Source organism: Leuciscus leuciscus (assembly GCF_965113295.1).
Source record: "Leuciscus leuciscus genome assembly, chromosome: 17".
NCBI lineage: Eukaryota > Metazoa > Chordata > Actinopteri > Cypriniformes > Leuciscidae > Leuciscus > Leuciscus leuciscus.
The window spans coordinates 26,193,170-26,208,989 of record NC_138741.1 but is presented as its reverse complement, the minus strand read 5'-3'; the positions used below and the strand labels follow the sequence as shown (position 1 = coordinate 26,208,989).

General features: G+C 39.3%; 1 protein-coding gene across 4 annotated transcripts in view; it reads right to left on the bottom strand.

Annotated features, from left to right (window-relative positions):
- kiaa0586 (KIAA0586 ortholog) overlaps positions 1–15,820 on the bottom strand; it is a 128,345-nt gene that overhangs the window by 79,676 nt on the left and 32,849 nt on the right. For all 4 annotated transcript variants that reach the window (XM_082142285.1, XM_082142286.1, XM_082142284.1 and 1 more), the window contains 2 exons: positions 3,240–3,444; positions 1,084–1,194 (listed from right to left, as the gene is read on the bottom strand). In XM_082142285.1, the coding sequence (XP_081998411.1) occupies positions 1,084–1,194; positions 3,240–3,444 (316 nt within the window). The remainder of the gene's footprint in view (positions 1–1,083; positions 1,195–3,239; positions 3,445–15,820) is intronic.

Below are 15,820 nucleotides of genomic sequence, written 5' to 3'. Positions count from 1 at the left end.
ATTTGCAATAAAATGTCTAATACACAACAGAAAACCATATGTTTAAGTTTTAAAACAATAAACACACATTTACATGTAACAAATATAATATTATGTAAGCAATAGGTAAAGTGACAGTACCAGCAACCACCCCTTATTTTTCTCATGTTACTGTCGAGGAATGATTATCATTGCTCATCAAAACTGTACTGTATTAATGTCTCATACATATCAAAATATATCAACTCAATTGCATGTTTTGATCCCGAAAATGGTGTGAAACGTGCGCTAAGAGTTCACGGTCAAATACAGGCGACTGCTGCACGAGCCCCGTGTAAATCTCGCCCTGAACCGCTGCGTCTTTCCCTGTAGTATACGTGTCACGTTCCTTCTCGGCAAGCACGAAAGTGGGCAGCCGAGGGTCCTTGGCTGTCTCTCCCTCTCATCCTCTCCTGAATATAAATCTGTCGGAGAGCTCCATAAATCCATTACATGGGCCGGCAGATGCTGCTCTGGCAGGCTCGACTTGACGAGGGACTCTCTAACCTCAACCCTGTGCTCCTGTCAAACGTTCAACTACATCCGAGGCACTAGAATACTATTAATCAGGCGCTTCCATAGATTTTCTTACAGCAGTACTTTCTGTCCTCATAATATACTGGGTGATATTAAGCAAAAGGGGCATATGGGGCACATTCTCAAGACGTTTACGAGATGAACGGTCAATTATATGACAGAGTGAGTTTTGTTTGGTTAAATCATGCAGTGTGTAATTCACATAATTCAACATTTTGAACACATTCGAATTGGAATCGAAATCGGTGGATGCAATTATTGACTCGGGGCAAAAGAAAGAGAAACAATCCTAACCTAAATTTGCTGCGGCTGCGTTTGGGAGGGGTGCCGCGCATTTATTCTGAAGCCCAGGTGTAAACGAGTGATAACACTGATTTATCGAAGCGGTCTCTGAATAACAGCGGGGCTGAAATTGCAAGGATACAAAAGTACAATTGTGCCGTTCTGTTGTTGTGGATAGAAACTGCACAGAGGAGAAGGGCTCGTAAACCTGGAACTGCGGAGGATGGGGTTGCCATGGGAACCTACCATGGAGACGGGGGTTGTGGAAGGAGGCGGGGCCGTGGCGGAGGGGGCGAGATGGCTGCTCCTGCTGATCTGGGTCGACTTGGCATTCTGCACAGGAAACGCATCAGCAGTCTGGAAGGACATGGATCGAGATGGAGAGACTTAGTAGCAAACTACAAAAATTTAGTTTGGACTACACATATAAGCAGCAGACACTGAACGATTAAATGCTACGTTTTAGCACCAGAGGCAAATTGTGATACCTATATAATACTTCATTTTTTTCTTCACAAAAATTATAGGATATTGCTGGCAGGCACATAACAGAGTGCAATGTGAGTGACATTCCATTAAAACAGGCCAGACGGTGAGACTTGTGACTTGGCTGCCTCATTTCGAGAGAGAGAGAAAGAGAGAGAGCGACAGCGCCTCTCTGACAGCGGCCAAAGAGCATTCAAATCCTGCATCCTCAATTATATGCTAATGTGTCATTTGCTGTATGTTACATTATTCTGGGCTGATGGAATTTTTCAGCCGCAAAAGACGTGCCTGGAAACTCAATGGCTTATTGGGAGAGCGAGGGTGACAGTAATGGATGGAAACAGGCAGTGGCACATTTGGTAAGAACGAAGAGGCGCTGTAATTTATTAGTGTGGGTGGCAAAGGGAAGAAACAATTGAAAAAATTGGTGTCTGGTCAGTGAGCCACGAATGCCTCGGATCCGTGTCTCGGCTTGATTTCATCAGTGGTCCCTCTACAAATAGATTAACTCGATCCGGAGCTCAACACTTGGACTGTCATTTGGCCTCTTTAAATGACCAGAAACCTGCTGATCAATGGCAAGAGTAGGACAGGGCGTATGCTTGTGTATTTATTTTCCAGTAGACAGTTGAAATGTGTCCACTTGTAGAGATTTTACTATACCACTTATAGCAGTAGATAGTCTATATTTATACATATATCAGTGGAACTTAGAGACAAAAAAATTTGTGTTTTTTTTTATTTATTAATGTGGATGGATGGATGGATGGATGGATGGATGATGGATGATGGATGGAGACATACAGACAGAGAGACAGACAGAGAGACAGACAGAGAGACAGATAGATAGATAGATAGATAGATAGATAGATAGATAGATAGATAGATAGATAGATAGATAGATAGATAGATAGATAGATAGATAGATAGATAGATAGATAGATAGACAGACAGACTTGATAGATAGATAGATAGATAGATAGATAGATAGATAGATAGATAGATAGATAGATAGATAGATAGATAGATAGATAGATAGATAGATAGATAGATAGATAGATAGATAGATAGATAGATAGATAGATAGATAGATAGATAGATAGATAGATAGATAGATAGATAGATAGATAGATAGATAGATAGATAGCAAAAATGATTCAGACACCAGATATCATTTTTTGTATTTTTTTTACTAGTGGATGCTAGACACTATAGTTCATTTATGGAAGTGAGGATAGCAAAATAAAGTAAACTGTGACATATTATACACACAAATTCTTCATAGAGTGGACTACCAGTAAAATACTGCTAATGCTAATGCGACCTTTTTACAACACAGACTGAACAAAATTAAGCATTGCTTGGTAATTGGTTGACCTAAATTGGTATTATCTAATTGTGCACTTAAATTTAACAGCTGACAGATATTCAACCTAATTCATTTGTGAGACAGTCTAACAGAAGGATGGCCAAAACCAGTGAAATATCAACTGATTTGATAAGCCTGAGATCTTCTTGTCATATTTTATTACCAATTTCTAAACTATAGCGAATAAACTGTGATAATGTGAGAAATGTTGAAGGCGTCTGAATACATTTTGGTTTGACTGTAGATAGACAGACAGACAGACAGACAGACAGACAGACAGACAGACAGACAGACAGACAGACAGACAGACAGACGGACAGAAAGATGAGGCTATTTTGTCTGCATGCTACAAAATCCACATGACAAAGCCAATTTTTTGCCATCGAGCTGTTTGAGAATACCGACAAATTAGCAGAAGACAGCAATTTCAAGTTTTAATTGGTTTGGCCAAGACCGATAATGCCACTGCAGAGATCCATTCTAGTAACTAAACCGAAAGCAGGACTATCAGAGTGTGAAAGTTAGCATAGATTTCTGAAGCTCTCACCTGCAGTAGACCCCTCATCTCATTTTTAATCTGCCCCAGATCCTGCAGCATCTGATTGGCTCTTTGGACGGCCGAGCTGGACGACGCCACATGTGTATGTTCTCCTTGGTTCTCCTGTTCGTTCTGTGGATTCATGAAAGCTGGTTCTTCTGGATGTGCACTTCTAGTAAGAGCAGCAGATTCTTTAGGTGGCGTCTGGCTTGTCCTGAGAAAAATAAAATGCACAGAGGTGTCAAATTTCTTACATCAGGTGCAATCATGCAAGAAGCCAAATTATGTACCCTTTTCCAGTATGCTATCCTTGATCAAACTAGCAATGCTTTAAACCAAAATTTCAATTTGCTTGTCCGATGTTAAAGCTGATAATAAAATACAATTAAATTTCAATTTCAATTTGAGAACTGACACAAGGTACGAAGTGAACACTTAGACACCAAGCGATGGCGATCTCATGGATATCTCAAAATTCAAAATTATTATTATTCAATGTACTGCACTGTGAATTACCATATGGAGTTCAGCTGAAGGACACTGAGGTCATCCACCAGTGATGTTCACCTTATTCATCAGAGGATGAGCGCGCACCCTGAAACACTGCCGGAGGACGTCCGCTAATCCGCCCTATGCTCGCACTTCCCGCAGTCTGTCTAAACAGCTCAACGTTTACACCACATTTCACACGAGCAGTATAAGGCGTAAAACCCGAATCACCTCAGATTGAAGCTGAAATATGTATTTATACTGGCACATCTGCGCACTGTAATGAAGGGGCCTGAGGGCCCTCAGCTGAAGGGGTTCATCGGGTTCCAGCCAAGGGCTTTTAGTCTGGACTGTGTTCACAGTCTTAGGTTGCCAGTCAATCTAACGTTACAGCGAAGGCCATTTCTCCAACACTACAGTGCTTGTCTAATGTTGAGGCTATTAATCACCCGGAGACGGGTTCAGTTTGCCAAGATCATGCTAACCAATTTGAAATAATACAAGACACTTTTCAGGCAGATCACACCTACTTTCCTTGACATACTGGAAGCAAAAGAGGTATGCATTTAAACAGGATGTTAAAGTCTGGTGAAGGTTTGCAAATCTTGTGGGGTGAATTTCACCAAAACATGCCAGTCACATTTCACCTCAGAATGTATGCATTTTATGTAAAACAACGCTTATATTCATGTCCAGATATTTTGCGTTGTGACATTATTTTTAGATAATTAAGTGCATGTTCTCCCAAATTCTCTATACAACAACATTGAATAATTTTTTTTTCATAATACAGTATTTCAATGATATATATAGGATAGATAGATAGATAGATAGATGATAGATAGAGAGAGAGATAGAGAGAGAGAGAGAGAGAGAGAGAGAGAGTCTATATGTCTATATATATATATATATGGCACTCTTTGCACACCAAGGGCCTATCTATCTATCGTAATAATGTATGATTTGCAAAAATGAAAACTGCTGCTTCTGTGTAGATGATAGAATCAAAGTGTATGCGCGTTGTGCACACGCTACATTGATTATGGCCAAGCATGCGCCCTTAAAATAGCATATGAATAACATGCGCACCGCGCCACTGACTTTAAACTAGATTTTTTCGGTCAGTGGCGGAATTGTTTTCTAAACCTGCAAAATAGCATCAGGGAACGTTTGCGCCGGAACACGCCTCCTCTTTGCGCTGAACCGCCCCCGGGAGCGCAAGTGTATTTCTTAGTTAACCGATGTGCGTCTGTGGAGGGAAAAGTCCGCTGTGTGCGGGTGCAAAATAGGAATGATACATGCGTCGCTGTACAAAGTCAATTGCGCTGGGTGCAAGATAGGGCCCCATGTGCCCTAAGAATATAAATGAATTATTTTAATTTATGGGTGACGTCACCTGGACATGTCCTTCAAAATTGTTAAGATTCAGGCCATGAAATTCTTCCCATCTGAAAAGGCAGGATCAGTGTTGGTCTGAGAGATAAATGTCGTCATGTGGGTTAATATGGGTTTCGTGTTTCTCTGATTGCTTTTTCCCACAGGTTGGCTCTTATCTCCTTGGACAGGCTTTTTTTCTCTTTTTCGTTTTTTTAAGGATCCGTGTTCTCTTTTAAAGTCCCGGAGAGAAAGGAAACCTGTCATGTGAGAATGCACACCGAGGAAAATAAAGTGCTGAGCTTGATTACTTTATTTAGAGAGAGAAGCTGGTGGCACAACAAAGAGGAGAAGAAAATTCAAACAAAGAGGAGACGGCATAGAAATACAAAGCGTGATAAAAATGAAAAGGGACGAGCAGGAAACTGGAACAAGCAAGAAAATGAAATGAGATACAGTGAGACAAAGAGATAGCGAGGGAGGGACAGAAACTGCTTCCCAGAGCTGCCTTCAAAACAAAGGTCAGAGCTGAAAGACAGACAGTGTCCAGTCTCAAGGGCCGGACACATGGTGTGCAAAGAGTGTCGTCCAACGCCAGCCTTTTCATACCATATTTCTGAGGCTTGCAGTACGAAACGGTTAATAAGCATCTACACGCTTGCTTTCATCAACACTCCGACGCACACAGTAACGTGTCTATTTACTCCACTTCACACACAGAGAGCCATTCATTCTGCCTGTGCACAAAGAACAGAAGGCAGAAGAATCTCAGGCAATTATGCATCGCAGGCACTGAGAGCGTGTTAGAGAAAACTGTGCAGGAAAGCAAGTTTAATCTTGCCATGTGCAATATATACAGGACCCTGAGATGCTATCGACTTTTATTAATGGAATCATTTCCTTTATTCATAGACTTAAAGAGAATAAGAAACATTTGTGGTGCTTTTAACTTGCATAACGTGATGGATGTCAGACAGAAAATAAATAGCAGGAAATAATGTAGGGTGGTACATTATGTGTGCCATTATGAAAACATAATCAATAGGTGACACCTGTCATATCGTCGGGCGTAATAGTTACACATTTCGAATATTTCTCAACTTGAATATCGACTTTCTGTCAGCTGCAAGAGGAAAAGAGCGTTTTATCAACGTGTGCCACATTTTCGGTTTATCGTCTACTCTAGATAGACATCACCCAAGGTTTAACTTGATGAAACACCAAACCTCAAGCTTGGAGATTCACTCTTTCGGTGGACTTCTTTATCCAAAAGAACAAAGAACGAAAAAGAAGATGTGTTTTCCCCATCTGTCCAATCAGTATTTGAAATGATCAAATAGAATTTGACTGGATTACTAAGGCAAGCATTAATATTACTGTTGCTCATACATAGATTTGAACAAACCTGTAGTCTTAAGTGCAATACTTAAATGATATGATCCCTAAAACCGTGCGGCTTGTTCAGGAGAGCGATACGACTTCAGATTTTCACTTGATAAAACAGAACAGCAAAGGTGGCGCTTTTGAAGTGGCATTTAGGTGTCTTTCCGAAACCTTTACACAATCTATATAGATATAATGTTGCTCAGAAGTGGCATAAATACATTTACACAGCAATTAGAACTGTATTCTTTGAAAATAGTGATTGAGGAGAGTTGGAGCTCTGGCTTTTATGCATTAAAGGTGCATTACGTCTTTACACAGAATTCTGAGAAGGCACAAAGCATTTTTAACATAGCTATGTAAAGATGTATTGAATGAGGGACCAGAGCCATATCTAGTGACTAGAATATCATTGACACTTGTGCTAGTAAGCTAAAACCTAGCAACCGCCCATAATACCCTAGCAACCACACAGCAATGCACTGGAAAATATTCACATCACCTAGCATTGTGGTGGCGAGTTATACATGGGCAACACTCATAGAAAAATTATAATAAAATCTAAACACGAGCTCTGTCATATTCTGTGATTTTTTTTTCTAAAGAGTAAGACCTCACGCATTGCGCTGTGTGAAATACAGACTGAACTGAATGTCAAAACATCCCACCGCTGTATGCCCTGATGATAGGGTAAGGGTAAAGGCGATTGCGGTGAAGTACAGGAGCCGTACATTCACGTTGTTTCCACACACATTCAGGATTCCTGTGTTTAGTAATTCTGAATGGATCCGTGAACTGTAGTATATGCAGTCAAGTCAAGGTGTTTGGTTCAGGTTTTTTTTGGCATCTCTATGTGGTCCTGTTCGGTATTGCAACTTGACTTGTCTAAAATATAAACAAGCTTGCTGTTGCACTGTAAACATACTAAACACTATGAATTCTGAAAAGTTGTTTTTCTGTAACTTTTTTTTTTCTTCATGTGTGCTTTGGTGTGCATACATTATGAATTATATGGACTCCATATATCATTTGGTTACTAGGTGTCCTTTTGGAGTCTCCAAGTGTCCTTTTTTAGGAAGGCATCTAAATTTACCTTGAAAAATTCTTGCAGAAAATACAGTTTTGTGAGAATCACCCTTCAATCTGATGGTTTACTTTGCTGGATATTATAGCAAATGATGACAAAATGAACACGTTAAACCAGATAAATGGTGTGTGCTTAATTAAACGATAAAGGTGCGATTTAAAATTGTAATCTATTGACAGCCCTAATAAATAAGTAAAAATAAATGATTCATTATTAATTAATTATTACAAATAAAATGCAATAATTATTTTTAAAATAAGAAAATAGAAATAAACATAAAATTGAAGTTTAAGAAAAATAAAATAAATGTAAAAATAAAAAGCACTAAAATCAAAAACACTGAGAGAACATTTATTTATAAAAAGGATATAAGTGAGGAAAAGTGCAGCATAGCCAGATAAACCAGATGTGAAACAACCAAACCAGGTCAGTCTCTAGCAGTCTATGAAATGTACAATGCAATAAAAACAAAACTTGATTTCAACCTGCATTCATCCTGAATTACTGACAGTGGACGCTTCCAAACATCACAAGTCTAGTAAATTGTCCTTAAATGATGGATATGATACAGACGATACATCCGAAATCTCTCAAGGTTAACCGTCTGATGTTGGAAAGCCTGTGTTAACTCGAGACAGTGTTGTGTTTGATCCACTGCTTGGCAACAGACGCACAACAGGCAGATGCATTAGACATCCGTCTCATCAGAGCAGCCTTTCTGTCCCCAGGTTTCATTTACTGACAGGAAGCCAGGGAAGGAAACAGGTGCTTTTTTTGTGCCTTTTAGGAGCTTTGCAATAAATAAACATGAAGGCGAGAGCAGTGCTGCATGGGGCGGCAGTTGTCCTGATGTATTCCACACAGCACACTTCCCTCAATCAGCCTTAAGATGCCACAAAAGGAGCTAATCCATTTGAAGAGGAAGATGTCGGGCTTTTTGATCTCGCTCAAATTGATTAGGGTGTAGATACGGAAAGGCAGGGAAGGAGAACGCCCAGCTAGAGGTCACGCGATGCTAATGTCTCCTTCAACGAACAGCGCGGATATTTCTGAGCTACAAACTGTGGCGTTTAATGAGTGCACATGTTTATGTCGAGGATTCATTCTAAAAATGAGCACGGATGTCCTTTTGATGCACTGCCAGATGGAATATGGATTTCTTTTTCTCCTGTCATAGTCATTTGAGGGTTGTTTGTGTGCCAATATGAAAACATAATCAATAGGTGACACCTGTCATATCGTCGGGCGTAATAGTTACACATTTCGAATATTTCTCAACTTGAATATCGACTTTCTGTCAGCTGCAAGAGGAAAAGTGCGTTTTATCAACATGTGCCACATTTTCGGTTTATCGTCTAGATAGACATCACCCAAGGTTTAACTTGATGAAACACCAAACCTCAAGCTTGGAGATTCACTCTTTCTGTGGACTTCATTATCCAAAAGAACAAAGAACGAAAGAGAAGATGTGTTTTCCCCATCTGTCCAATCAGAGCACTCTGTATCTGGCTTCATTTCTCTGTCACAGCAGATCTGGAGCAGGAACGAAAGGGGAAAAACCTCTTTCTGAATAGGTGAAAGGAGATTGGAAAGCAGAGGGTGGAGGAAGGGTGAGGTTTCCCACTGATCTCACCTCAATTACTCAGGAAAAGGCAACAGTGGGATGCAGTAATGTGGAGGGAGGAAACAGTGTGAGCTTCAAACGTGTGGTCTGGTAAAGAGATATCAATTGTGTGAGGAAGAGTGAAATGTCAGGGGCATTTGGGTTATTCACTGTGCCGAGGTGCACCTCATGCAGAGCGAGGGAGACCTGGGTAACAAAAAACCAGCAGGGTTTCTGACTGCTGACTATATTTGTAAAGGTGACCGCGCACTGTTTCAATGACATACATAATCGTTATTTAACAAAATAGCCAATTAAACACAACTTTCCACACCAGGACTATACTTATGCTTAAAGGGTTAGTTCACACAAAAATGAAAATTCTGTCAGTAATTACTCACTCTCATGTTGTTCCAACCCCGTAAGACTTTCGTTCATCTTCGGAACACAAATTAAGATATTTTTGATTAAATCTGAGAGCTGGCTCACTCCTTCAAAGGCTTCTCTGTAATTGAAACTTGCCGGCCCAGAAAGTTAGTAAAGACATCGTTAAAATAGTCCAAGTGACTACAGTGGCTCAGTGACTACATCTCAGAACGTAGGCTCACTATTGGTCAGCATAACACGCATCACACACATGACCAGCATCAGCCAATAGTGAGCCTATGTTCTGACGTACAAAGCAGAAGCGCTACGCTGTTACACTACGCAAACTCACTCAGAGGCCCACACAGAAGAAAATTAATAGTTGAATAAAGTCGTTATTTTTTGCGCACAAAAAGTTTCCGCATCGCTTGATAAACTTATGGTTGAGCCACTGTAGTCACTTGGACTATTTTAAACATTGTCTTTACTAACTTTCTGGGCCGGCAAGTTTCAGTTACAGAGAAGCCTATGAAGGAGTGAGCCGGCTCTCAGATTTAATCAAAAATATCTTAATTTGTGTTCCGAAGATGAATGAAACAACGTACAACATGAACAATGAACAACATGAGGGTGAGTAATTACTGACATAATTTTCATTGTTGGGTGAACTAACCCTTTAACACTTTACATACTGCAAAAAAAATTGTATGAGTAGTATAGGCTAATAGTATGCATCCAAACTCATGTAGCCATCCTCCTCTAGTCTATAGTGTGGGATGCATACTACTATACTACTCATTCTTATGCAGTATTTATAATCTAATAGGTTGCATCAAGGCATAAAATTGCATACTGTATACAATATACATACTGCAAAAATAGTAAAGTATGAATTCCAAAATCATATAGCCTAGAAGAGAAATATATAAGACTATACATATGTACATAAGACTATACATACGTTTAAAAAGTCTTAGCATGGTAGTATGCATCCAAACACCTATAGTCTAAAAGAGTAAGATTATATCCAAGACTTTACATATTCACATAACCCTTACACAAAAATTTGAATTAGCATGGAAGTATACATCTAAACCCACACAGTCTAGTAGAGGAAGACTATATCCAAGACTATACATATCCACATAAGAGTATTCAAACTGCATACTGCAAAAATAGTAAGCATCCAAACCCATATTTATCCATACGCACAACTATACATTCCGCAAAAAGTAAATATTAGTATGCATTTCAAACTCCTATATTCTAAAAGAGGAAGATAATATATAAGACTATATGCACATAAGACTACACATTTTGCACACAAAAAAAAGTACAAGTACGCACCCAAACCTATAGATATCCAATATCCAAGACTATACTGTATGCACATAACACTATACCCACTGAAAAAAAAGTATTAGTATGGTAGTGTGCATCCAAACCCACAGTCTAAAAGAGTAATACTATATCTATATATATAAGTGTATTCACAAACTGCACACTGCAAAAATAGTATGAGAAGCATCCAAACCCACATATTTTAGAAGAGTATATTTAAGACAATCCATATTCACATGACTATACATAACGCAAAAATAGTACATGTAGTATGGTAGTATAAATTCAAAACAATATAGTCTAAAAGAGGAGGATCTAAGAGTATCCATATCCATATGTTGGTTCGGAATGATTAATACTACTATAGTAATCATACTATTTTGCAGTATATAGACTGTGTACTGCATACAATATTTATATGGATTTCAAATGTTCAGAACGCTACTAGAGCACATGTATCCAAAGTGATGAATGAACTACAAGCAATATCAATTGATATCAATCTAAAATTTTAAACATTTCCTTCTTGATTCATTATTGACACATTAAAGATATTTTTAGCCACAAGAAAAGAAAAAAGATGCATATTAATTTCCAGACCCACACGGTGAATAAATGTCACAAAAAAGTAGCATAAAAGCTTGAAACATTAATCGCTAGTATTCTTTTCTGAACAGTGTAGATACAGTTGGTATGCAGCAGAAGTAAGCTTATGTATTTGTCTCTAATAAACGTAAAGCTGTTACAGAAACACACACACACACACATATATACAAACAAACAAACTACAGATAATTGTGGTTTAGAAGGGAACCTTTGTCTCTTACAAAAATCCACACAAGCATTCGAGCAACGGCACACGACTGTTTTTCTGTGCTGTACATTAGGCAACCGGACCCATCATCCATCACGCCGACCAGCGTCTGCACAGCTGCTGGGTAAATCCCCACTCATCTAAATGTCATCTCACACACACAGACCCGAGCATCGGCGGCTCTCTCCACCAGACCAGCCGCAACAGATGTGGCCTCGGCCCTTGCTATTTAAATCCGGCCACCTGATGCCAGAGGCTGCGAAGTGAAGCTCTGGCGGCACAGCATGGGTGAGCGCGGCTCCTTCGCACACATTCATCATGATTTGCACAGGGCGCCCTGCTTCCTTTAACACTCTTCCTCATATCCGATTTTCAGATGATTACGTTTTCAGATCGAGAATGAAGAGTAAATGTGCTCTGTAATAGAGGCGCTGGATGAGAATACTATCAAATTATTACAGATGTTATTTTAAAATCTCACTATGCTAATCTTTATTAGGGCTGACACTCAATTCAAATTTTGATTTTGATCAAATTAATTATAATAATATTCTGATTAATGAATTGCATATGTCAATATTTATAGAGAAAAACATCCAATTGAAGATATTACATTATGGATGTTGGTGAGCTTGGTTTGATGCTTTTAATTAAAATGTCTATTCACTAAATTAATAGGTTTAACTGACAGCCCTATTATATACAGTCAAACCAAATTATATCATTTTTATATTTTTTTACTAGTGGGTGAAGGACACTAATATAGTTCATTTATGTAAGTGAGGATAGCAAAATAAAGTAAACTGTGACATATTATACCCAAAAATTCTTAATACAGTGAAATGTATACAAATTTGGGACCAAAAATTATTCAGACACTTTGACCTGACCATGTTTTGCCTAAGTGTTTTTTTTCTTTAATTGCTAATGCGACCTTTTTACAACACAGACTGAACAAAATTAAGCATTGCTTGGTAATTGGTTGAGCTAAATTGGTATTCAGCTGACAGATATTCAACCTAATTCATTTGTGAGACAGTCTAACAGAACGATGGCCAAAACCAGTGAAATATCAATAATCATATTTGATAAGTCTGAGTTCTTCTTGTCATATTTTATTACCATTTTCTAAACTATAGCGAATAAACTGTGACAATGTGAGAAATGTTGAAGGTGTCTGAATAAATTTTGGTTTGACTGTATATTCTGCTATAATGGGAAACACTGAGGGTTAAAGACCTGACCGGTACATTGAGTCCAGCTCACTGTCAACTTCCAAAGAGCAAAAGTAGATGAAATGGGATATTCCGAATGGACATTTATTTCCTCTCCTCCACAGATAGTAAAGGAAATCTTAGAAGAAACCTAGAAATGTAATTTAAAAGCAATTTTACAGGACAGAACACAGTTGGGCCTGAAGGAGAGAACCAGAGATGAGGACAGTGCTGAATGCGACACCAGAATGATGAAACTCTCCTCTTAAAATCCCTTAAGGTTTCCGTCACACTGTGGGCACATAACTAACGTTTTTCATGTTCTTCCAGAACAGACATTTTAACTTAGGCTGTTATACAACGTCTAAAGCCGAAATCCTAGGCAGCAGTGCACCTCTGTTCCAAAGAAAAAGAAATTACAACACATTTTCCATAAAAAAAATTACTAAAAAGTACAGTACTGTAGAAAAGTTTGGGGTCGGTAAGTCTTTTATGTTCACCAAGGCTTAACCAAAAATACAAGCATTATTTTGAAATATTACTACAATTTAAATAACCTAATTTCTATTTTTATATATTTTAAAATATAACTTATTCCTATGATGGCTCTAATGAAATCAACTGTGTGCAGTTTTTTAAAGGCGAGCTAGATGAGTGAAATGACTCTTTATTTGTAATGATAATATGTAAAGAGACACTTTCCTTGTACTAAACAAATAACGCTAAATGATCAACTTGATTAAATCAGACATTTACAAGGCTCTATTACAGATGCTGCTATATTAGGTAGACTAACTACGCAAGCACCAGTGTGTAATACAAAGACAAATGACAGAGAGTAAAAGTAACACGAGGGCCATTCAAAGCCAAGCAAACAGAAGGTTCAACAAATGGTTGTGTGGGATATTTAATGGCAAGAGTCTTCATGTGCAAATATAGTCCCTTCTCTCAAGTGTAATGTCAAGGCGGGGTGGATACCGTGACATTTCTACGGGATCAAGGTCATTGCAGGGGCTCCTTGCTGGTGCAGGGAGGGGTTGTCTTTCAGTAGTGGGTGACATTTAGACTGGAGTCCACTAATGTGGTGAAACTCCCCCTGGAAAAGGTCCGGCTACAGCAGGGAGAGGAGGGGAGAACACACACGCAGTCTACTGAACGCAAACATCATTCGTGAACACACAACAAGTCATATTTGCACAGTAAAATGTTCTAAAAAAATGTCGCATTGACAACCAAAGACAACGAATTGCAATTCAAACATATGCACTTCCACTGAAAGAACTAAAACCCTTTATGAAGTGTCCTTTCACAAGGCTGTTAAAGAAAATGAAAATTCTGTCATCAATTATTCACCCTCATGTCGTTCCAAACCCGTTAAGAGAGCTTTCTGTCCCTCTATTGACAGCCTACGCAACTACCACTTTCAAGCCCTAGAAAGGTAGTAAAGACATCATTAAAGTAATCCATGTGACTCCAGTGGTTTAACCTCAATTTTCTGAAGCGACATGAGTGTTTTTTTTTTAGCAAAAAACAATTTACCACTTAATTACAAAATATGAATATCCAACGTGTTTATGCAACAGCGTCTGTGTGGCGAGCAGGACTAGGCCGAGGGCCGTGGGAGAATGGCGTGAAGCCGGTGGCGTGATTGATAATGAGCGACACCTGCGCGACGCACCGGTCTATTCTGACACCTTTCAATCCGAAACAGCATTAACTTCCGGAGCAATTTGGGCTACAGTAGCTCTTCTGTTGGATCGGACCACACGGGCCAGCGTTCGCTCCCCACGTGCATCAATGAGCCTTGGCCGCCCAAGACCCTGTCGCCGGTTTACCACTGTTCCTTCCTTGGACCACTTTTGATAGATACTGACAACTGCAGACCGGGAACACCCCACAAGAGCTGCAGTTTTGGAGATGCGTCTACCCATCACAATTTGGCCCTTGTCAAACTCGCTCAAATCCTCACGCTTGCCTATTTTTTCCTGCTTCTAACACATCAACTTTGAGGACAAAATGTTCACTTGCTGCCTAAAGCCGGGTGCACACTGTACGATTGTGGCCACGAGTTGGCCATCTAAAACAAATTTTGCAAATCCTAAAAGATTCCTCTGATCCTAGGCTAAAATCTGAAGTCTTTGATCGTTAGTTTGACATGTTCACCGAAAGCCAATCCATGCCCCTTCGATCAAATTTGACCTTTTATATCTGACGATTTGACTCACAGTCCTGCAGTGTGACTCCTACGACGACCGTCAAATTGTCTTCGTTTTTCAAGACAAGCCATGACCAAAATGAACGTTAGAGATTTCTGTGTAGCCACCATCTCGATCCTGCATATAATGCAGCTCACTGTGAACGTAAGTGTCATTGATTGATGATGTAAAACTTCGGAATTTTCTTGTGTGTGTCCATTTTTAACGCGTCTTGACTGTCGTACAGTCTGACATTAATGACAACTGAGATCCGACACTGTGACATGGCTTACAGCGACGATCATGTCCGTACAGTCTGACAAGGGACAATCGTAAAGGACTATAATAAATCGCAGTGTGCACCCGGCTTAAAATTTCCCACCCACTAACAGGTGCCGTGATAAAGAGATAATCAATGTTATTCACTTCACCTGTCAGTGGTCATAATGTTATGCCTGATCGGTGTAAATTGATGGGAACTGAATAAAATAGCTTAACATTAAAGGACAAGTTCGGTATTTTACAATTAAAGCCCTGTTTACAGATCGTATCTGATGAAATAGAACGGTTAAGATTAAAATTGGACACATGCTGCTGTCCCGAGAATTTTAGGTTTATTTCGCTTTTGTGGACCTATTTTGCCAAACGCGTCACACCCGTGATTCTTCCGTTGAGAGCTTGAATAATAGACACTCCAGCCCAGTTGGTGGCGATAATGCACCTT